At 39.4% G+C, this 23,352-nt stretch overlaps 1 protein-coding gene across 3 annotated transcripts in view; it reads left to right on the top strand.

The window, feature by feature from the left end:
* Positions 1-23,352, top strand: part of PRKN (parkin RBR E3 ubiquitin protein ligase) — a 1,220,657-nt gene that overhangs the window by 787,081 nt on the left and 410,224 nt on the right. For all 3 annotated transcript variants that reach the window (XM_075064091.1, XM_075064090.1, XM_075064093.1), the window contains one exon: positions 303-439. In XM_075064091.1, coding sequence (XP_074920192.1) covers positions 303-439 — 137 coding nt within the window. The remainder of the gene's footprint in view (positions 1-302; positions 440-23,352) is intronic.

The raw sequence follows: 23,352 nt of genomic DNA, 5'->3' as shown, positions 1-23,352 counted from the left end.
CCATCTCCTCTCTCTCCACACTAGCCTCTTGGCTCTCCTATACACGATCTTACCCCGTTTTATGAGAGACTCTTCTGGAGTGTCTGCCCATTTGAACAGCTATCTTTATTTTTCTTTGCCTGTTTGATTCTTCACCTTCCTTCAAATATCCAGTGGAAGGCTATGCTGGCATATGATTCTATATAACCAGATATTAATAATTCTGTAACTGAATTTTTAAACTGAAATATTTTGGAATAGTCGATCTAGACAATACTGGATACAATAACGTACCATTGCATTGTTTTTGGTATTTTTAACAGAAGTCCTGTGCTGGTGTTCCAGTGCTTGCATCGCCATGTCATTTGCCTAGACTGCTTCCATTTATACTGTGTGACTATGCTGAATGATCGGAAGTTCATCCATGACCCTGTGCTTGGCTACTCTCTCCCATGTGTTGGTAAGTTTTTGGGTTTTTTTAAACTTTTCTTGCCCTAACCTGCAGAAAAATACTGTTGATTTCAAATCAAGTTGTGGGGTTTTGTGCATGTTTTTTTTAAATATATCTATGGAATTATAATATGTATTAGTAGTTGTTTCATCCGATGGAAAATATTTTTGTTATTGAAATGGCCCTTCTTGCTTTGCAGGTGAACTGGCTCTGGAGTATTAACTTGATTCTAAAGGGCATTTCTTTTGTGAGCAAATGCATACAGTTTTCACATTAGTATGTCATCATCCTAAAGCTAAAGGATGATCACAATAAACTGACCCAAAAAAAAAAATCCTTGATGACCTCTGCATCTCTTCTTTTGAATCAAATAAGTTAACTTTGTTGATCTATCTTCAAGTGCTAAGAAGAAAAGTACTGTAATAAGAATTTCAAATAGCTTTCTGGTTGATGAAGTTCTCTACTAATTGCCACTGCGTAGAATGAAATACAGATGACCCAAGGAATGTGTTATGTTATCTACTGTACCTGACTAGGAAGTGAAGTTTGGCTTATGTAGAATAAGATTTATTTTGAATCTCAAAGATCTGTTTTGACAGATCAGAGACAAAAAGTTGAATCTATCACATTGTCACATAGAGAGTAAGGCTCTTACAAAGTTGCTGTGTAGGACTTCACTAGAATTTATTTTATAAATTACCCTCCCTTCACTTTACAACCTGCAAGTAAAATGGATTTGCATTGGCTGTTATAACGAATAGCTAATCAGTTTCATATCAACAGATGGAAGAATAATTGCAGATATTTCTTATGAGAGTAACACATTCTACATCAGGGCATGCCTCAAAGATACTAAATCTACAAGAATTAAAAACAATTCAGATTGTCTATATTTACAGCTACTTTTAATTATTTCAACAGCATCTTAGCAATGGCCACAAGTTCACATTTCATGACAGTGCATATGCTGCACATGTGTTTTAGCCAAGTCTTGTTTTATACATGGTATCCTCATCTGCTATTGCTTTGTGCAATGGTATTATATTGCATAAAAGGCTTCTATTTCTTCACCCTCAAATAAATAACAGATCTAGTGCAGTTTGGTTAAGATGATTTGTTCTCCTCCTGGTGTTCCTTCCTTTGTTTTCCCCATGATGATGTCTGGATATTCAGTGCTACTCTGTCCCCCTGCCTTCTTCCACCACAGATTAATCAGTTTCCTGCCCCACATACAAATTAATTCTTTTTTCCACTCCCTCTCTCAGTGCATCAGTTCCCTTCCCAATTCTTCCATTTGCTCCCCAGATTAATCAATGACCTCAGTAGCAGCTTTTCAAAACTGTAGCAGCCAGCTCAGCCCTCTCCCTCAATCAGACTTCTTACTCCTGTAGCACTTCCCCAGATTCAGCCCTGATGTTCTCACCTGATGGCTCTTCACCTCTGCTCCTAGCTGCATCATTGTATGTACATATTTGATTGCTGGTATTACACCCACAGTGTGCTAGGCACTTCCAATGCATCTTGCAGCACCATTTTCTCAGTCCAGGGGTTCTGCTCTACTTGCTCCCTTGCTTTGAGAGGACACCAGTAAATCTTCTGTGATTTTTGTTCCCTACCTGGAGATAAGGGGCTAAGTATCTTCTGCTCCCTTCTCTATGTGTGGGGTGGGTACTGCTGGAGCTGAATGGTTGGAGAGATCTTAGGGAAGGCATGGGAGGAGGATGCACAGAGGCAGAGTACAAGTGCTCAGGGCCTTGCCTCACCGGGGTGAGGGGGGAACAGGCTTTGTCTAAAGTAGTGGGAGCCTGAAAGATTCAGTGGGAACAGTGACTGCTCTGCTGCCCAACTGAGGCAGCATGCATATAGGTCCCCTATAGGCCTGATAGTATAACAATAGCTGCTGGGCTCTCACCAGTCCTCAACGACAGTATTGCTTACACTCTTTTTACTGTTATAAAGATACTGTTCCCAACAGTATTACCAACCTTAAGGGCTCAAAAATCATGAGTCAGAAGCCAATAATCATGAGATTAAAATAATAATAATAATAATAATAATAATTGTTATTATATTTTTTTCTTTTTCTTGTTGGTTTTTGAGACTAAAGGATGTACCAAGGTCACATTTTCAAGCTTTTCTCTGTAACCATGAAGGCTAGTGTTGTATCTTTTGCTCTTGACCCAACAAAAGTAATGGAAAGCAACCACATAGGCACAGCTGGACCCTAAATACCTGTGTTTAATAAATATGCACAAACATGAAAGGCCTAGCTACATACACACTGCTTCCCTGGCTGGCTCTAGTGGTTTCTATTACATAAAACACAGTGACCACCACTAGAGTGCTCATAAACTATTTAAAGGTATATTGTGCTATTCCTACATACTACAACTTACTTTACAAACAAACAAACAACCCTGGAAACTGAGGTTCTCATATAATTGCATGAGGATTCAAGAATAACAGCAAATATCTTGGGACTCATGGTACAATCATGGGCATTGACAACCCTGCAAAAAGGTCTAGAAATATCTGGGTTTTTTAAATGAAACTTGGGATTCTGTAGAAGCTGGTGGTGTTTGTCCTACTTGCCCAGGAAAACTCCCTAGTCAGCCTGTACGAATGAAATTTAGAGCCTCTTCATCTCCAAATCATAAACTCAATCTGAGGCCCAGGTTGGTAATGATTGAAAGGTCACTGATTTTTGTCCTATGTGAAATGAGTCAGTGATCTCAGTTCAGTTTCTGGTGGATTGATGATGTTTACATATCATCAGAACTGATTTTAAGCTGACGATTATCAGCAATCTCATCATGGATGGTCCATGAATTGGCCTTGGGGGCACATTTTAAAAGGTATTTAGGCACCTAAAGATACAGATAGTGTGATTTTCAGATGCGCTTAGGCACCGAGCTCCCATTTTTAGGTGCTTAAATACCTTTTAAAATGTGGTCCTTGATCACTGATTACCTCGTTCCTCTTATAGATAATCCATCAAAACAGAGTGCCAAAACTGTGGGGCAGTGTTGGAAAACATGAGCTGCTGTTAGCTGCTCTGCTTCTTTCAGCAATGCAGACTTCAGCCACCAGAACAATCAGTCTAGTACCTTTCACCAACTGTAAATTCAAGTAGAAAAATACAGGACAATAACCTTTTATGTTGATTTCCAAACATCACTGCAGTGCTTATTAAACAATACACTATTGTATAAATTTCATATTTAAACCTTAGGAAAATATAGATATGTTTGGTTCAATTTTTTAAGCTTGAACCTATGAAAACCCAGAAATTATTTCCTCTCAAATAAAACAGGTGCCATTGTACACACTAATAGATTATTATTTATCTTACTGTGACAATATATGTCCACCGCAATTTCTCACTACCAGGAATTAACCCAACACAAAAAGCTAGATCTGAGATTCATCAAAGTTTGGAGTGTTGAGATCTGAGGTTTGGTTTGGGCTAATCTCTGACAGGAATATGGAACTAACCCACTTTTAGTATAAGACGACCAATATTGTGATAAGGTAAACAACTATTAAGTGCACACAAGCAAATATTTCTTTATAAAGGTCAAATCCTTATACTGTGTCATTGGACACATATTTAAAAAGTAACAAATTCACGCTCTAGATGTATTTATGGTACTGTATATGCGAAACATTAATGTCACAGCTTCGCTCTTCTACAAGTATTATTTCAGTTGTCCACTTTCAAATAAAACTGGAATTACTTAAAATTCACTTCATTTGTCTAATGCATGTCCTAGAACTGTAAAGTTGGGCTTACTCTTGTAATTAAGCTTATTTAGGTTGTTTGCATGTGCAAATTAGTTCTCTTTGCAGTGTTTTTGAACAATATAGATAACATAATGGACATTGCCTGAAGTTTCCATTAACATTTGACTTGCTGTTCTGATTTTTATACAGACATAACAGATTTTTAATATCTTTTTTATTGAATCAATCTAGAGGTCAAAATACCACACACAATAAAAGAAAAATAAACAGCAGCAATTACAGCAAAGGATCAATGTGACTGACAAGATCAGTGTTACCATATTCGCATAATAATTTCAGTAGGCAAAAATCTATGGCATGGATTTGCGATGAACAACGCTTCTCAGATAAATAGAATCACTTGCTGACATACTCTGAAAGGTGGATTGTTATTACACGTGTACTTTGCCTGGTCATACCGCTGTTTATCTGATTTCTGTTGCATGACTGACTTAACCAGAAGACAGTATAGTGTTAGAAGGCAAGTTATATCAGCTTATGATCTATCACTTTGAAAATGACATAGCGTCACTCAATTCTTGTATTAAATGTATCATTTTGATTTTTAGAAGAATGAAATTAGTTCTTTAATGCCTCGCTACTATCTAGCATCATTCAGCACCAGGCCAGTTGAAAATAGGCAACATCCAGGTCTACTGCTCTAATTACTAGAACTCCAGTATGTTGATAGGGTTAGCTGCTCAGAATAATGTAGCAGCCCTTGTATCAGCGGAGACAAAGAATTTGCAGATAAAAGGTGATTGTATTATACTGATCATTAAAATAAAAAAAATTACAAATTATTCTCTCTCTGCCCTTGTTTTATGGCAACAAAAAATGTATCCCATCTCTCTGTATGGTGTCTTGTATTAATGAGGCTTCATGCATAGAAATTTCTATGAGTGGTGACCTCTAAGTATCTTTGAAATAATTAGTAAGGTGCTTAGAGGGACAATTTTGCATATGCATGAAAGATGATTTATGGTTGTTTAGTTACTGTACAGGGCACTGGAATCTCATTGCATTACCTCATACAGGAAATGTATACACACAGTATATTAGGCACTTTAAAGAAGCACTGTTCTTACCATCATGACTCCATTTAAAAAACAGAATGATAGCAATAAGGGGTTTTAGCCCATAGGGTAATATGTATGAGAAAACAGGTCTTTGACAGAGGAAAAGATGAGGAGGACAGGGAAATCCAAGGTTTTACATTGCTGTAAGCAAACTGCGAAAATGTTACCATATGTGTGATGTATTTTAAAGAGGGCTGGATAAAAGATGCTATTCTCATGATCACTGTAAAACTCTGTTGAATCCGGGCCTAATCCTGCTGCTACCACATATAAATAAGTGCAATTACTGCCAGTGTGGGTATGGAACTGCCAACAGAAAGGAAAAGGTTCTAAAGTATAATAAATTGTTTTAAAGAGCCATCTTCCATTGAAAGAATGTTACCGGTGAATGATTAAGGAAGCACACATTTTAAGATTAAACCATTTTATCCCCATCATATTCCATTTGTGAAATGACTGGATGTTTTTGCACTATGGAAAATGCTGATGTAGTGATAAAGCTATGTACTATCCATAAGTACAATAGTTACAAAAAGAGGGAATAAGAATAGTTGTCAGTATATTTAAAAAGGCTGAAATGTGTAGAGTAAGTATAGTTACGAGTAAAAGGAAGGAAAAAGGCAGGATTTTATATCAGGTTACTCACGAAGCACACTTGAGTCTCCTCTGTTCTGCGTAATATAGACAAACTCCTCTGCAATCTACAGAATATATGAGAGAGATTTTAAATTCAAGTTCAGTGGTCTATGAACAGAGCATTCTCAAGAATGGGTATAGGAAGTGGTAGAAGTTTGATAGGGCTATGATGTAAAGAGGAAACATGCTTCTACAACAAGGTGATTGTCAGGACTGCTCATCAGTCAGCAGTAGATGCAGCAGATGCATCTTCAAGATCAATGGCAACTGCCCTTGTGATGTGCCATGAATCATGGCTTCCCACTTCAGGGTTTCTCAGGTCCAGGACACCATGACGGACCTGCCCTTTGAAGGAAAAAATCTTTTCAGCCAAAAGACTGATGAGTCCTTACATACTGTAAAGGACTCCAGGGCCACTCTCCATTCCTTAGGAATATATACTCTGCCCTGAAGAGAAAATTCCACAGGCAATCATACAAACCTCACTCAACAATTTTACCACCAGCAATCGTATGAGCCACCCCATAAAGAGGCAAAGGGTTCAGATGTGCCATTTCTCTGTACCTGTTATGGCAACATCATCATGCCAACCCCCAATTCCTGGATAAAAGATGTATTGGGTGGGAGTTAAAGAGCTGCAAACGAATGATGCCACCATCTGCTGATTCTCAAACATTCCAGCTATGCAATCAAATTGACCTGCCTGTCCCCTCCAAAGCCTCATTTCTTCCCCTTTTTGAGGTCCATTCTCATGGGTAGATTCTCAAACAGAAGTAGAATCCCTCCTGCAGCAAAGGACATGTGGTTTATAGCTCTTGGTATGAAGGATGCATATTTTCCTATGGACATTGACCTCACTCACTGACTTTTACTCGGGTTCATAGTGGGCCCCAACCATTTTTAATACAGAGTGCTCCCATTTGGCCCTACAATACCTAGAGTCTTTACCAAGGTCTTTTCAGTAAGAGCAGCCTATATCAGGTATCATGGCTTCATCTTCTTCCTCTATCTCCACAACTGGCTTCTCATTGCCAAGAGACATCAAGAAGCGTATGAGTGAACTTCGTCAGTGCTTCAGCTCTTCCCTTCTCTAGAGGTCAGCGTAAACTCAAAAGGCTCTGTCCTCACTCCAATACAGATTTTAGACTGTATCAGACAAGATCTTGTCTGTCCTAGGTCAAGTTCCAGGTGATGAACAACCTCATATCAGGCCATGAACAACCTTTCACATCAATCAGAATTTGTCTTTCTCTCTTGGGACACACAGCTTCATGCACTTCTGTCATGCCATTTGCCAGGCCCCATCTTCATTGCCTGCAGGCACGGCTTCAAACAGTACAATCACCAAACAACCCACGAACGCCATAGTAACAGTTCCCAGCACAGTAACATCATCTCTACTAAGATGGACCAATTCTCATCAAGTATGCAAGGGCATTCCCTTCCTTTCCCCCTCACTAGACAGAACGATCTTTACAGATGCTTCCTTTTAGGCTGGGGAGCCCATATGAACAGCCACACAGTGTAGAGTACTCGGAAAGCCCGTGAGGCCATGATGTACATCAACATTCTGGAGTTGCAGGCAGTCTAAGAGAGTTGCAAAGCATTTCTCCCATTCATCCAAGGTCACCATGTCCTCATAATGTTAGACAAGATTATGACTGTCTTTTACATCAACACACAGAGAGGAGCAAGATCTAGTTCCCTGTGTACAGAAGCAGTCCATTTATGGAATTGTTGCATCAGCAATCAAAACTCCCTGTTGGCAGTTTACCTTCCAGGGAATCAGAATGTGCTGGTGGACTCCCTCAGCAGGCATTGTTACTGACAAGGAGTGGGAGCTACATGACTCCACCGTAAATAGTATTTTTGCTCTCTGGGGAACCCCACGAGGGACCAGTGTGCCTCTCAAATGAGCACGTAGTGAAACTGTACGGGGAGACTTTGGCAAACCAGTAAAGTGCCTAAAACCACTATGGCTTTATTGTTAAAAGCAAGCCATTAAACAGTCTCAGCTTGACCAAGGCAGGAGAGGAGCGAGGAGTTTTGGGTGCCACAGAAAGGGCAGTTTGACCCCGTGTCCTTCCTGATAAGAATTGTGTTGAAGTTGCTGATACATGCATTTTAAAAGAGCAGGATATGCCCCAGGTATGTCTGTTCGGGTCTCAGGGCTACAAACTCTGGAAAAACCCACACCTGGTTAATCAATAATCAGAAGGAACCTCTTGCTTGGTTATTGAAACTGCTTACTTAACAAGGTTTCTTTAAACGACATGTCATTCTATTACTAAGGCATAAATAAGGGGGAAAAGCTTGAGATAGTTGGACTCATTTTGGGACTCTTTTGGACTCTTTTTGGACTCTCCCTCTGGATACATCTTGTGGTACCCACTGGCAGACGGAAGATTTGCCCACTGGAAGCCTGCCGCTGTGTCACTTGAAAGCCACACTCAGCTTTGGTAATTATCAAGGGCTGGGGGTGTTTTACTAATCTTGTTGTGGACATGTGTAAGTGCTTGAGACTAAGTAAAGTTTAGCTTTAAGTGAAAGCACTCTTGTGTTGTCCTGTTTGTGCCAGCCATCTATCGGTTGGACGGCCATGTCTCACCTCATTTATTTCCTGACACCTCATCGCACAGAGTAAAAGTTACCAAGAGCTTTGGGTTGAAAGAACCTCGGGTAACACAACTGCTCAAGAGGTGCTTTAGAGCATTATTCTCAAGATGACACTCTACTCCTTCTGTGGTTGGATCATCTGAACTATGCCTTCCCTCCTTTGTAACTCCTAACTCAAGTCTTGTGAAAAATTTACCAGGACAGGGCATGAATCATCCTCATGGCCCCCATCTGACCCAGACAATTTTTGTTCTTGTGTCTTCTATGCATATTTTTTTGGTTCCCAATCAATATTCAGCCCTTTTACAATCTTCTGACCTGGGGGAAGGGCAGAATCAAGTATCCCAACCTCCAAGCATTCCATTTCAGTGTGTGGTTTTTGGATGGCTGCCAACTTTAGGATGTTCATCTCTGAATCCATGCAAAGCATCCTTACTAACAGTCAAAAAGATGCCACTAGTTAGACTGTCTACACTCCAGGCCTTACAGCTGTGTCACTGTAAGGTTTCCCATGTAGGCTTCCCGTTGCCAGCTGGGGAGAGCTCACCTTTCTACCAGTAAGGAAGCCTACTCATTGAGAGGACTTAAAACTTGGGAGTTTTTTGGTGCTCACCAAGCAACCCTTCGACCTGCCATATTCAATGGAGACAGAGTTTTACTGTGTTTATACTCTAAGTTCACTCCCAAAGTTATCTGAAGTTGCACCTGAATCAGTCAGTCCACTTACCTGTGTTTTTTCCAAAACTATATAAATCTGAAGACCTGAGGAGACTTCATTCCCTTAGTGTGAGATGACCCTTAGTCTTTTACCTACAAAGGATGAAGCCAGTCAGAAAATCTTCCAGGCCGTTTCTTGCCGTAGTGCAGTGTTTCTCAAACTGGAGTCGCTGCTTCTTTAGGGAAATGCACTGGCGCGTCGGGCCAGTTTGTTTACCTGCCCTGTCTGCAGGTCTGGCCGATCACGGCTCCCACTGGCTGCGATGGCTCGGGTCAAGGAAATCTGAGGGCTTAAGAAATTGAAATATTGTTCCAGCCAACCTTTGCAATCATCTTCCCTATAATGTGGAAGGTGGATGCCTGCAGATAGCCAGGTTGTTATAATCAAAAGTTACTTCTAGAGCTGAAGTTTCACAATGGCTGCTGGAAGAACCTCTATCACACTTTCACATCATGTTCTCCCAGTATGGACTGCCAACAGTGAACCTAGTACTTTTCTACAGGACTTCACTGGCCCAGAAAGACATGAGTCTAATTCATAGGCTGGAGTTGGAAGCCACCCAAGCAGCATCTCAGATCAATGAGTAGTGAGCAACACTGGCTGAAACTCAAACAGAGAAGACTTCACGTTTGTTCCCTCAAGACATTGTACTGTTTCTGCAGCAGTAGATGACTAGGTCCAGATCTAGGAAATTTTGTCTGTAAATGAACATGAAAATATTTCAGAGTGAGTAAAACTAGACTCCATGATGTAGTGGAGACAGCTAATATTCACAAAGCTGTCAAGTACATTGAGCAGTTCTTCTCTCTGCAGATCTGTGGGGGTAAGTGAAGAAACCCTTCTCCCTCTTCTGCATAGTTACAGCATGTGATCTTAAAAAAATCTGTATTGCAATAATAAAGATTCATCATGAGGCTTCCTTCAGTAGCTCCTGTTGTCTCCCCTATCACTTCTTCACCAGGAGCAGAGCATCTGTAAATGATGGTGACCTGCGAGCACAAAGCTGGCAGACAGGGCATTTAGGGGCTACCTGTATTGATAGTGAAAGATAAAAGATTATTATTATAATCGTGTCTGGAAACTCAATGCTGTATCAAGTTCTAGTGGTGGATCTTTAAAAGCAGATCTTTTGTGCTGTCAGGAAAGGTGTGCCCAACCTCAAACCAAAGCAGACAGTGCTCAGTCCATGACAGAGGAATATCTTTCCTGCATATTTCCACTTCCAAGCCAAACACCAGGAGTAAAATCCTGACTCCACTGAAGCCTCTTGCAGTTTTACCATTGACTTCAGTGGAGTCAAGATTTCATCCCAGATCTAGAGTGCACCTGGCCTGTTATGTGGATTCTACAACTTGAAACAGTTACATGGTTGCTATGGCATCCATGAAATTTTGAACCAATAGAGAAAAAACATCTTCCAGACTAACAGTGAAGTCACCAAGTAGTATCTGTCTCATTGGTCACCGACTTGCACTCAACATCATGAAGCAAGAAATTGGCTTCCTATATTATTTTCTGAAAATTCAGTCATGAGAGAGAAGACTTGAAAGAATGAACAAGGTACAGAGAAAAAGGTGGGAAATAGATGGATAGGAGAGGAAGGAATCATGAACTGAAAGGGAAAACTGGAGGAACTGAGAGGGGGAAGGAGGTAGGAAAGAAAGTGTTGAAGTGCACAGGAGTGAGTAAGTGTTAAAATGAACAAAAGATAAGAGGGTAAAGTTAAGGGAAAGGAATAATGAGAGAGGTAAAGACACAGGAAAGATGAAATAGGGGAATAATTGTTTCATGTGATATCCCACGTTATAATTTGTATGTCTTCTATGGCAGCATTGGGAGGTTGAGGAATATATATATGTGGATAACCCCAAACAGAATTTTTAATCCAGAAACATGGCAGTAGCTTGTTTCATATTTGGACTCAGTTCTGTGAAGGGGAAACATCTAGCCTTTGGTCTTTAAAAGATTGAATAGATAATAGCAGATACCAATTATTACAGAGAAATCCCAGAGAAAGTTCTAATTTATACTCCTGTAAGTGCTGGTGAAAGAGGGAGGTCTGACCTTTCCATGGCAAGATAACTACAGGTTTCCTATTGGGCTGGTTTATATCTGAGAGGAGACTCTATGGCAGTGTAGTACCATTTCTGAGAAGTGCTGTACAAGCAGCAGCATCCTCTACAGGGAGAAATCATTACTAGCTGCTTCTTCCAACCACCCATAAATAAGCTGCAGGGACCAATCGTGGCACATTCATCATGTGTTTAGTCTCTGCAGTTTGGTGATTAATATTCCCTGAGTCACTTTCTGAGCTTTAGTCTCCCACATGGCAGCCTGTAGAGCTACTGCTACATCACAGAACCTGCTAAGGAAGTTGTTCTTCAAGTAGAAGTTGGCTTTAATTAAATTTTTGTGTCTGGAAAGTTAAAATCTAATTTTCTATTTGACATTTTCTATATTACTACTTAGACAAAATTATGAAAACAATTAATCCCTGGGAAGCAGACACTGGCATTATAAGGGGTACAAAAATATTGCATATAAATAATACTAATAATCACCAACCTGTTATAATTTATTGATGTAAATTCTTATTAAAACTCATAAATCAGATTTGTTTTTGACATAGCAGATGTACCAAATGACTGCACAAGGTAGTGAGTACTGGTGGGGGATTTTAACAAGCACCATGATTCAGACTCCATCTCCATGAAATGTGACATTGGTAAGGCATTTTCTATCCTCCCAGACGCATTGTTTTTTTAAAAAGAAGTGAGGAGAGGGGACAGGCAAGGTGTCTGAATGACCCAGAGAACTGGCAATGAAATAAAGATTTCTAGGTCACGGACTGGATTTGAACCAAAGACAACAGTGGCTGAAATTGTCATCTGATGTGAGTGGCCTGTATGCAGTAAATTGGTGCTTTTCTTTCTATCTCTAGTGGATAAATATTCACTTTTCAAAACTCATCATCTCAGCTGGCACTAATTTGTGTCCTGGTTTTCAGTCTCAAGAAAAAGACAAAAGGTTACATGAGCATGGAGATGGAACTTCGCTCTCAGAGGAGAAGCATTCTCTGAAGATCAGAAGTGAGGCTCGTAGGTGGGGCAGCATGATTACGCTTCCACAGCTGTTCCACCAGGAGGATGTAATCTGCAGAGTGGTTTTATCAACAGTCTTTTATGTTAAATAAAAATTATTTTAAAAATCAGAACCATTGCAAAATTGTATCATATCGTTTGTGTCAATGTGTAAACTAATGAATCAGGCAGCAGCAAGCTGACATCTGCACACAGCCTGATATATTTTTGTTTAGGACCTATTGCCCCAGACATGTTTCAAATGAAGACTCTTGTCCTGGTTACTGCTGGATGATTTACCTGACTGTAATTCATTATGGTTTAGTCAGTGTTCTAGATAGATTGTTACTGTCAACATACAGAATATCTAGATGAGGCTCTAGCAATGAGTGTTCATGTTTGGGAAACAGGTCAGTGGGACTACTTGCGTAAGCAAGTGCTACTCAAATTAAGTAAGGATTGCAGAATCAGGACCCATGGTAGCAAAGAGATATAAAAATAGCAAACCATCTGTATTGATTTGCCAAAATTACAATTTTGCAAAAAGGGTTAATTTTATTCATGAATGAGCATGTGTGTACACACAGGCCCTGATTCAGAAAGACACTGAAGCATGAGCCTAATTAAGCACAAGGAGTTCTACTGAGGTCAATGGAACTGTTTACGTGCTTATAGTGAATTTGGGCCTTAGAGGGGAAGGTTGAAGGACTAACAAACTGATTTACACAATTTCCCATTTTAAAAAAATGCTTAGTAATGATAAGCGGTGGCCACAGCAACAGCATTTGCCAAGCAAATTTAGAGTCAGTGCATTTCTTGTAATATTGTATGCTTTGTTCTTAAAAATGAGGAGGGATACTAACAGTTTGAATGGCGTAATTTGCAACGGTGAGGTGGCTAGCACTATTGTAGAGGCTCAGGGATAGCCTCTGGTGGGAAATTTTCTGGTTAGAACGGGCATTTGATACAATCTAATCCATTCCTAAGGCCAGGGATAAAAGGCAGAGGAAAGAGGAAATTAGCTCCACCAGCTAATCTTCCCCCTATCCACCTGTTTATTCAGACACTAGTGTAGCACAGGTGTTGTGTTTTTTTTTTTAATGCAAGGAATATGTGCCCCACAAGGGATGTTTATCTTTCAGTGCAAGAGGTTAAAGGAAAGGACAAAAGAGAGGTAAAGGATGAGCCTTAAAGTAATATCCATAGCTATGTCAACAAGCAGAGACGACAAGGAGAAAGTACCCCTTGGGGAGGAGGAATGATTCAATGCCACTGGAAAAATCTACTGTGAAATGACTCTGACAACCAAGAGAATGCCAATAATTAGAGCAAGCTTTGGATCATCAGTTTCAAATGCCAATATTTTATGAATTCCCTGATGGACCTTTTTGGTGATACCACAGCTATCCATTAATGGCCAGAAGTACGCAGAGCAGAGCTTATCGTCAGAAATGCCCATTCTGTTCAACAGGTTAATGAAAGACGTAGGATGGAAAATGTTGTAGTTTCTTTTTCCTATGATTTTAATTACTCCCTGCCTGCCACTGCACGTGTGCGTGCAAACACATACGTCTAGCTTACACATGGTTATAGGGATTTCAGTCTTTTTAAAAATATTACAGAGGATGTCAAAGGCCCTACTTTATCTGTCAATCCTTTTCCTTCTCGTCTCTCTTTCCTTTCTCTCTAGGTTCTTGAACATTTTTAAAAATTGGATGTAAAATTGAGAAGCATGCTGTGAAAATTGTAAGCTGTACCAGGATGTGTAACTATAGCCTCTTGGTGCAGTTCTTGGATGGGTGAAGTCACACAGGTCAAGCCCTATGCCTTACAACACAACTGAAGCATGTCCAAGTATCCTGCTAATGCATGTGCTGTTGTGGCTCCTATTTATATTTCGTTAACCAAATTATGCAGGGTAGATATCCAGCAGTATTAATATTAAATCAGCACACAAAGTAACTGTCATAAACAGATAGTTAAGGGTTAATGCCTCTTTTACCTGTAAAGGGTTAAAAAGTTCACCTAGCCTAGCTGACACCTGACCAGAGGAACCAATGGGGGAACAAGATGTTTCAAAAGGAAGGAGAGAAGTTTCCTTTGTTTAGTAAGTTTCAGTTTCAGCCAGAAAAAAAAAAAAGATCAAGGAACCAGCCTTTTATCAGAGTAGTAAGTTTTAGAAAAGAATAAAAAGGTTTATGTTTATTTCTTTGTAATCTGTCTTGTCCAATTAGAGTAAGAATCAATTTGGGCATTTGGGTATTTTTTGGTGTAACTAAGGTTATGCCCAGGGGAACATCTTCTGTGTTTGGAATCTGTTGTCTGTGTGAGTAGCTGGTATGCTAATCTCTCCAGAGGGTTTTCTTTTACCTTTCTTTTCTTTAATTAAAAGCCTTTTTGTAAATAACCTGATTGATTTTTCTTTCTTTTTAGATCCAAGGGGGTTGGATCTGGATCCACCAGGAGTTGGTGGGAGAAAGGAGGAGGGATGACTAATTTCTCCTTGTTTTAAGATCCAAGGGGTTTGGATCTGTGTTCACCAGGAAACTGATGAAGTCTCTCAAGGCTACCCAGGGAAGGGAGTGCTTGGGGTGGTGGCAGCCAGACTAGATCTAAGCTGTTAATTGAGCTTAGAGCTTCTCATGCAGGTCCTCCACGTTTGTACCCTACAGTTCAGAGTGGGGAAGGAACCCTGACAATAACCATCCCATTTTGGACACAGTGGTCCTGACAGTGAACTCACTTTAATCAAATGTGAATTATGAATAACTGAGCTGAAGTCAGGAGTTACAGTGCTGTGAAATTAGTGTAAGTGAGATCAAAGTCAGGGCCTAGAGGGAGGTGGACATCTGCCAGGGAAATACAATCAAATTAACTTATTAAATAAAAATCAAAATGCCTTGTTTTTCTTGTTTCTCCACCCTTCTTCCATTTCTTTGTTTCCTTTTACTCTCCTTGCATCCCAGACTTGGCCTATCACTTTCCATACCACATTATTTCTGTTTGCAATTTGTCTAGTTTATTTTTCTTTTCTTTCTGTTCTCTTCCTTGCTTTCCTTGAAAAACAGCATCTATTTTTTTTCATATTCACCATCCATCAAGATAATGTGGGAGATGGAATCTCTTTGCCCTCCTACGTGATGTTCTCTTTTATCCTTGTTTCTCTTCCTTTTATTTCTCTTGCTCACCACTATTCTTAGCTCTCTGTACACTTTTTGCTGTCTCCTGAATCCCCTCCTCCTCCATCCTTTTTTTCTATTCTTCTCTTGGGTTTACTATCTCCTCCCTTTCTCTCCCTTCAAGTTAGAATTGCAGTCTCTCTTGATGTCTTCTGGGAGGTCGTGAAAGAGATTGGGTCCCCAGGATGGGCAAAGGAGTGAAGAAGAGGGACTCAGGAGGAAAGGTAGAAAGGGAACCTCCTTTTCTGCCCATGATCGTTGGGAGAGGGTGTTCAATGTCGTTGCTTTGCTTGAGTAGGTTCTGTGAACCAGCCAGCTCTGGGCCAAGCGGCTGGTCTCCTTCCTTCCTTTTGTTGATTGGCTCCTCTTTTTCCAACCACAATCTGAGGAACCAGCAAACAGAAAGAGCAAGAACATTCTCAGCCACTGTCATTATGTAGGGTTGCCAGTTTTGGTTGGAGATATTCCTGGAAGTTTCATCACATGACCATCTTTAATGAAAGATTAATTTTTTATTCCTGGAGACTACAGGGCAATCCTGGAGAATTGGCAACCGTATCAGTATGCCAAGTTATCTGAACAACACTCCTAGCGGAAGGAGGAAAGAGGAAATGATGGTGATATATTGAGGACTGTGTTGAAATTGGAAGTTATCACTCTAGGGGGCCAGGATGTTTCATGGTCCTGCTTGCTTGCAGGCTATGGGACTCTGTAGGGAAATGTGTGATCAGAGTCAGTATGGAACAAGCCAGCCTAGAATAAGGTGGGGATGAGTTGTGCCTTGCTGCCTTTTGGAGCAGCCTGCTTTGTTTCTCTGTGTTTTTGGATTCTTGTTTTGTTATCATTTGGAATTCTAAGAAATAAAATAGTGTTGTGTTGCAACCTTCCAGAAAGAATATTGATGTTTCAATCTAATTTCTCTGAGTTAAAGCCAGGAACATATGTTAGAGATAAAAACTTCCTGATAGCTCAGCCCATGTCTGCTGCATGCAGGACAAAATCACTGGTAAGTGGGATGCAGGACTATCATGTTGAAGCAGTTTTGTCCTGTGAAATGGCTGATTCTTGGCAACCTTTCCACTGACCATACTATCCAGGAAAAAACTCCAGTACAGTCCTGTTGTTTTCTCCTCCTTTCCTCTGCATCCACACACATCCATGCGCAAAATGAGAGCCATCAGTGTGGTTTGCAGCCAGTTAAAATGTGATCTAAAGCATCAGAAAGTTGAAAAGTCCTGTTGTTTGATTTCTGCTGTGCGTGTAATGTAGTAAATCATAATACCAGGGACAAAGGAAACTCAGCTTGTCAGTTAAATAGGGTAGTTGGCACAGTCACATTTTGTTTTTCATGATCCGTTGCCCCAAGTAATATCCTCTATTCATATCACTGCTGGAGGAGGGCTGGAAATTATAGAGGCGTTTTTTGGTAATAGCTGCTAGCAGGGGGGACAGCAAATACTAGGGAGGCTGGAATGAGACTCTCAGGTAAATAATAAGCACTTTAGAAAAACTACCTAATTACCTAATTTACCACTTGGAGCTGTTCCAGTCACTTGGGAAAATAATGTGCGTTTTGTAAAACTGCCTAATTATTAATTTGCTAAGGAAGCCATTGCAGCCTTTTGGGTAAGTAGCGTATATTTTATAACATTCCATAAAGGTCCCTTATTTAAAAATAAAAATAAAAACCCCTCTGCTCTCCCAAGAAAAGGGGAAAAAAAGTTGTGACTGAGAAAATCTTTTATTTCTCTGGACTCTGTGGTGATTGATAATTTCCCTTACATGAAAATTTATTGCTAACATTTATGGTGGTTTTGGTCTGTTACTGAAGAGTACTATAGTATTTCTGTAAAGATCTTTACTTGGGCTTAAAACAATCTTTTCATTTTTAACTGGAAGTACACCTGAGACATTCACACGACCATACTTGTTGAGGGCATTCTGCATGAATGGTGAGATCTGAGGACACTAATGAATCGGACTGAATGCTTGGCTTTTATTAAAACTACAGTACAGAGTTGTGACTTAGTAACCATACAGAATCCTGGCACTATAGATGACAGCATTCCATTTCAGTAGTATAAATAAATAAGTATACAGCATTGCTATAATTAGTTACTGAAAAGAGACCAACATGCCTGATGTAAGTTAGAATTAAAATAAATAATTTTCACTTTGTACCCTTCACTGCAGATGGAGTTATTCATTGTAGTGGTGTATATATATATTTTCCTCTTTCTACCTGTGATTTTGAAATAAGCTTTCTGTAAACTTTCTTTCTGAACCTTTTCTTTACTAGACTAGCTTTTGTTACTATCATGAGAACAGTACTGTATTTTCTTCACTCTCCAGGGGAATTATTGTATTTTTAAGTGATGAAGTCCTCTCGGGGGTTAGGCTTGCTTTTATAGAAAATTATGAGAAGGATAGAAATCATTTAAGTGAGAATATTCTTCAAAAAACTGTTAAATATTGACAGATAGTATATTTACCTGAATTAAATATTTAATTGATATCGTTCATAATTAGATTACCAATAGAAAAAGATATGGTGTTGGCAGCAGAATTCCTAACACTTACGGCCATTAATTACTTATTTTCCCATCAATTAAATTCTATATTTATTTTAACAAGTACAAAGTGTCCAGAAGCATTTGGAAAAAAAAATCAGTACCATGATATTAGATACCATTTTAATTACAGAAGTGAACATAAAAGCTTAATTCAGGAACGCATGGTTTAATTGGCTGATCCAGGAAGGTGCGCTGCACCATCAACTCCCACTGACTTCAGCTGGACTTAAAGGTATACAACATCTTCCCACAGTTATTTTTCACCTCACAGGAGCAAGGTGCAGAATTTAAAAAAAGGCATGGCTATCTTGTACTGTATTTCTATTGTAAATTATCAGAGGGGTAGTTGTGTTAGTCTGGATCTGTAAAAGTAGCAAAGAGTCCTGTGGCACCTTACAGACTAACAAACGTGTTAGAGCATGAACTTTCATGGGTGAATACCCACTTCGTCGTATGCAAGACGAAGTGGGTATTCATCCATGAAAGCTCATGCTCCAGTACGTCTGTTAGTCTATAAGGTATCACAGGACTCTTTGCTGCTCTATTGTAAATGTGTCCCCAAAGTGCCCAACTTCTATTGAACTCCATGAGACTTGTTCCAGAATCCCAGAACTATAGAATATTAACAAGGAAGAAATTATAACAAGCGAGGAAAGATACTTTTGGGTTCCATCCTGCACCCATTGAAGTAAATTGAGTATTGCTGTTAACTATGCCTTAACCTAGTGAAGCACTTCAGAGCTAGCATAACTTGAAGCTTATGAAAACGAGGGGTCTAGTGGCACCTTAAAGACTAACAGATTTATTTGGGCATAAGATTTCATGGGTAAAAAACCCACTTCTTCAGATCATGCTTCTGAAGAAGTGGGTTTTTACCCACAAAAGCTTATGCTCTAATAAATCTGTTAGTCTTCTAGGTGCCACCGGACACCTCGTTGTTTTTGTGGATACAGTCTAACATGGCTACCCCTCTGATTCTTGAAGCTTCTGATTAATTCCATTGAAGTCAATGGGACTACTTATGTGCTTAAAGGTATGCACATTCTTATGTGCCCTTTTGGATCAGGACTTCCAGTGGGTACAGAATCAAGCTTTTTGTTAGATTGTACCAATTGTCGTACCAAACTGTCTTGTTATTTCCAGATAACGCTGTATTGTTGTTTTTTTACAGTACATACAAAATGATCACACTCACATTTTCCAAACCTATTTTGAAATATGAAATCCTAATTTGAAAAATAGTTTTTCAGGTTTCCAGGGAGATCTGCGATGCCAGATACATGCTATGATCATCCAGCTTTACAGCTGGCCTAATTATATGCTTTGGACAAAGGATGCTGGAGAATAACAAGGCTCCTGGAAGCGTGTTCCCTCCTTCTTTATTTCACATCTTTAATTCTGAGTTGTTTCAGTTAAGTAGAATCCTATAATCGGGTTGACCTTTAAATTCTGGCATAATAAAGTTCAGGATAATAATATCAATGTAAAAATATATATCTCCCATTTCATCCTTATTATAATTTTGTTAATATAACACAGTGAGTGTTCACAGCATAGCAGAGGAGGAGGAATATGCAACACAGTTTATAGGCTCCTGACCCCAAAGGTCTAGCATTCTGAAGATACAGGCTGACACAGAACAGCACAATTCCATTTAGTACAAAGAAAGAGGGCGTAATTCAGATGTGAGTCAAAGATGGTGTAACTTATACCTACTTCTGGTTCTATTGGCCCACGAGCCTCAGCTGCAGGTAAGTGAAGGAGCAGTTTTCCCCTATATATACTGGGCTGCTTCCCAAGAATAAGTTAGAGCAGCGTGAGGGCTCCTTTAAATGTTGTCAGTTGCCAGTGGCCTCAAGGACCATTACAACAAACAGGGATCAGTGACTGTGGAGAAGTCCTGGCTGTGTCCCTTCTCTACAGCCATACTGCCTGTGCCTGCTTCAGGGAGGGTGATGACAGAAATAGCTGCTTTGCACCACTGGAAAATGCCCCTTCCATGGCTGATTATACTGGAATTAGGTCACTTTATGCCAGTGTAGTGGTGCAAGGCAGCAGAGTATTGGGGGTTTCAATGAATTTATTAATATGTAACTTTTATCCCCTTTCCTTGTGACATTTGAGTGTGACATTCTGCATCTAAGGAAGCTTATGCTCCTGCAAGATACATGCTGAGAGGCTGGGAGAAAGGACCGCAACAGGAAAAGAAATGAACAGACGCGTAAGAAGGTGTTAGTTCAAGTAAACTAGCTTGACTATAATTTACATAATTTTTGCATCTCCTCTGGGCTTCTTGGCATATATGTTACACTAGCTTATACTTCTTTACACTGACTCAAAATATAATTTATAGAACCTTACATTTCACCTCTGGATTTGGCCCAGTGGACTTTTATCATTGAAATGCATCATAGAACAAGTGAGTTTTAAAGTGATTTGTAAAGGAGAATAGTGAGGAAGCCGAACATATATTAATTGGCAGGCTGTTCCACATGTAGGGGCAGCATAGAAGAAGGTACCGAGTCTCCATGACAACCCAGTTGGCCCTTGCTGTCTGGTGAAGTATATCTAGAATGACAGGAAGCCGGGATAATTGAAATGATACATAATGATTGCCTTTTTCTATTACCAATTTTAAGGAATTGTATACTGTATATTATTTCAGAAATCATGGGTAACAAATGCCAAGTCTCATGACCCCAAATAGGATCCTAAAATTACCACATACCACACATGGACTAATAGGTTACGATTTTGGAAATGGATTGTTGTCTTTTTTTAGGTGTCTGTACAGTGCTTAGTGCAATAGGGCTTTGATCCTTGATTGGGGTTCTTAGGTGTTACCATTCTAGAGTTGTGTGGCTATATCCTTTTGTGAGCTTTGAAAATTTCAACCATTGTTCTTTGGTACCAAAATCCTAGTCCTACCAGTTTCAATAGGCCATCATATGGCACTTGGAATACTATAGTATCTATGTTTGGGAGGAGTGCTGCATCTCAGCTCTGTAACTTTCTATAATGAGTTTGTCCTACTAACATAAACACAGACACTCAATTTTGAAAATTCTGCTTCTGGTAGACCCATCTGGGTGCAGAGATCTCCTCCTTAAGCACATGAACAGAACATTGGAAAATATAGCCTAAATACCTTGCTAAATTGATTCTTCTCTCCCATACAGAAGGGAAAATAAGAAGTAATTCCATTAAAGTCAATGGAAATACTGGAATAAAACCAGAATTAGATTAAAATCACACCCTTAGAATTCAGAAATATACACCAGTTTTGTTATGCATCTCTACCAGCTCAAGCAGCAGAGAATCCTGTGGCACCTTATAGACTAACAGACGTTTTGGAGCATGAGCTTTCGTGGGTGAATACCCACTTCGTCAGATGCATGTAGTGGAAATTTCCAGGGGCAGGTATATATATGCTAGCAAGCAAGCTAGAGATAACGAGGTTAGTTCAATCAGGGAGGATGAGGCCCTGTTCTAGCAGATGAGGTGTGAAAACCAAGAAAGGAGAAACTGTCCCTGGAAATTTCCACTACATGCATCTGACGAAGTGGGTATTCACCCATGAAAGCTCATGCTCCAGAACGTCCGTTAGTCTATAAGGTGCCACAGGATTCTCTGCTGCTTTTACAGATCCAGACTAACACGGCTACCCCTCTACCAGCTCAGTTATTCTGAATGAATCTGAGTGATAGTTCTTTATGTGGAAGTGGTTGTAGAATATGAATGGTTCTATAGACCATATGTTGCATCATACCCAAAGAGCCTGAAAATGTGGTCCTTTGTCATTTCTAAAATCTCACAGTTCTTGGAACATGACATTCCTTTTAATTCACTCATAGCTTTATTTTGAGAAGCAACTTTAGTTCTGAAATTAGGATTTAGCACCATAGATATGAGACATACAGTATGTTATTGTTTGCAGCCAGAAAGTGTGTACTTAAAATAAATAAATAAATAAAAAATAAAGGAGGGGGAGGCGGGCCGAGAGGGAGTGACACCACAGAAATCTTTGCTTGTTTCAGCCACGTACTTACAAACTTCTGAACGGGTGCACATAGACACTCCCCATAAATTTGAACAAATACAGGCAATATTTAATAATTTACACCCACAAAGAGTACTTGTGATCCAACTTCCTTTTCTGCAGCAATGAATATTTATACAATGAACTAAATGGACTAGGGTTACTATAGAAAGAGATTGATGTTTCTGGTCCCTGGCTTCCAAATTTGATATATTTCCTGACTTGTATTGTATTTGAGTTTTACTTCATATCATTTTACTTCATCACAAAAGACATTTTTATTTAAGAAAATGAGTGAAAATCTGGTGCGTAAGTACATTTGAAAACATTATCTAGGATTCTTTTTTTTTTTTTTCAGCTAAATCTTGCTCTAACTACTCTGTATATACAGTCAGTGTGAATTGGTCCCACTTTCCCCAATTTTTCAATCCACTGGTGAATCGTTTTCTACTGTAACTCAACTCCAGTCAACATAAACAAAGCTGTTAAAGCAGCTGATTGCAGAAACTGGCTGCAACTAAACTGATTACCTTTAAAAATAAATTATTACTGGAGGAGATTCATGTGTTTAAAAAAAAGTCTTGAAAAAACAATCCTTTGGCGCAACTTCTTGTAGACTGAGTTCCACTCTGTAGTTTCACTGCATTCCAGTTCAGCTGGAAATTTCATCAGCCAGTTAGATACTTGCATTTATAATGCCAGTTTTATATTTGTTTATGTCTCTTTATACGCCACATGATATTTAGGTTGACATGATATTTAGGTTACAGTTGTAAGCACTCAAAAGTTCTCAAAGCAACCGTAACTATTCTGCATTTAGAGAAGTCAAATTTGCCTTCTATGCAACTCCCATTTAAGTCAATGGGATACAAGTCTGCATATCTGAGGGCAGAACTGACCCATTTCATATTAAGATACCCAAAGTACTAAATTACTGTATGTGCAATGCAGGTTGGTTATAGTTATTGTGAGAACTTTAACTTCTGCATTTCCTGCCTTTTGAATTGTGGTTATGTTTTTGTTTGTTTGTTTTGTTTTTTGTGTGTGTGTTTTTTTTAATGGGAAATTGTTTTCCATTCTCTCCTCTATCCCAATTTCTTTCAAAAAATTATTAATAGATTTTCTTCAAAATCTAAAGCTATTTCACTTTGGTCTGAAACCCAATAAGAATAATTTCAGCTGAAATATGATGTGCATGTTGTCACATTTCAGGGTGGCT

The sequence above is a fragment of the Chelonoidis abingdonii genome, chromosome 3, assembly GCF_003597395.2.
Source record: "Chelonoidis abingdonii isolate Lonesome George chromosome 3, CheloAbing_2.0, whole genome shotgun sequence".
Lineage (NCBI taxonomy): Eukaryota > Metazoa > Chordata > Testudines > Testudinidae > Chelonoidis > Chelonoidis abingdonii.
Note: the sequence above shows the minus strand (reverse complement) of the source record. Positions and strands in the feature narration are given on the sequence as shown.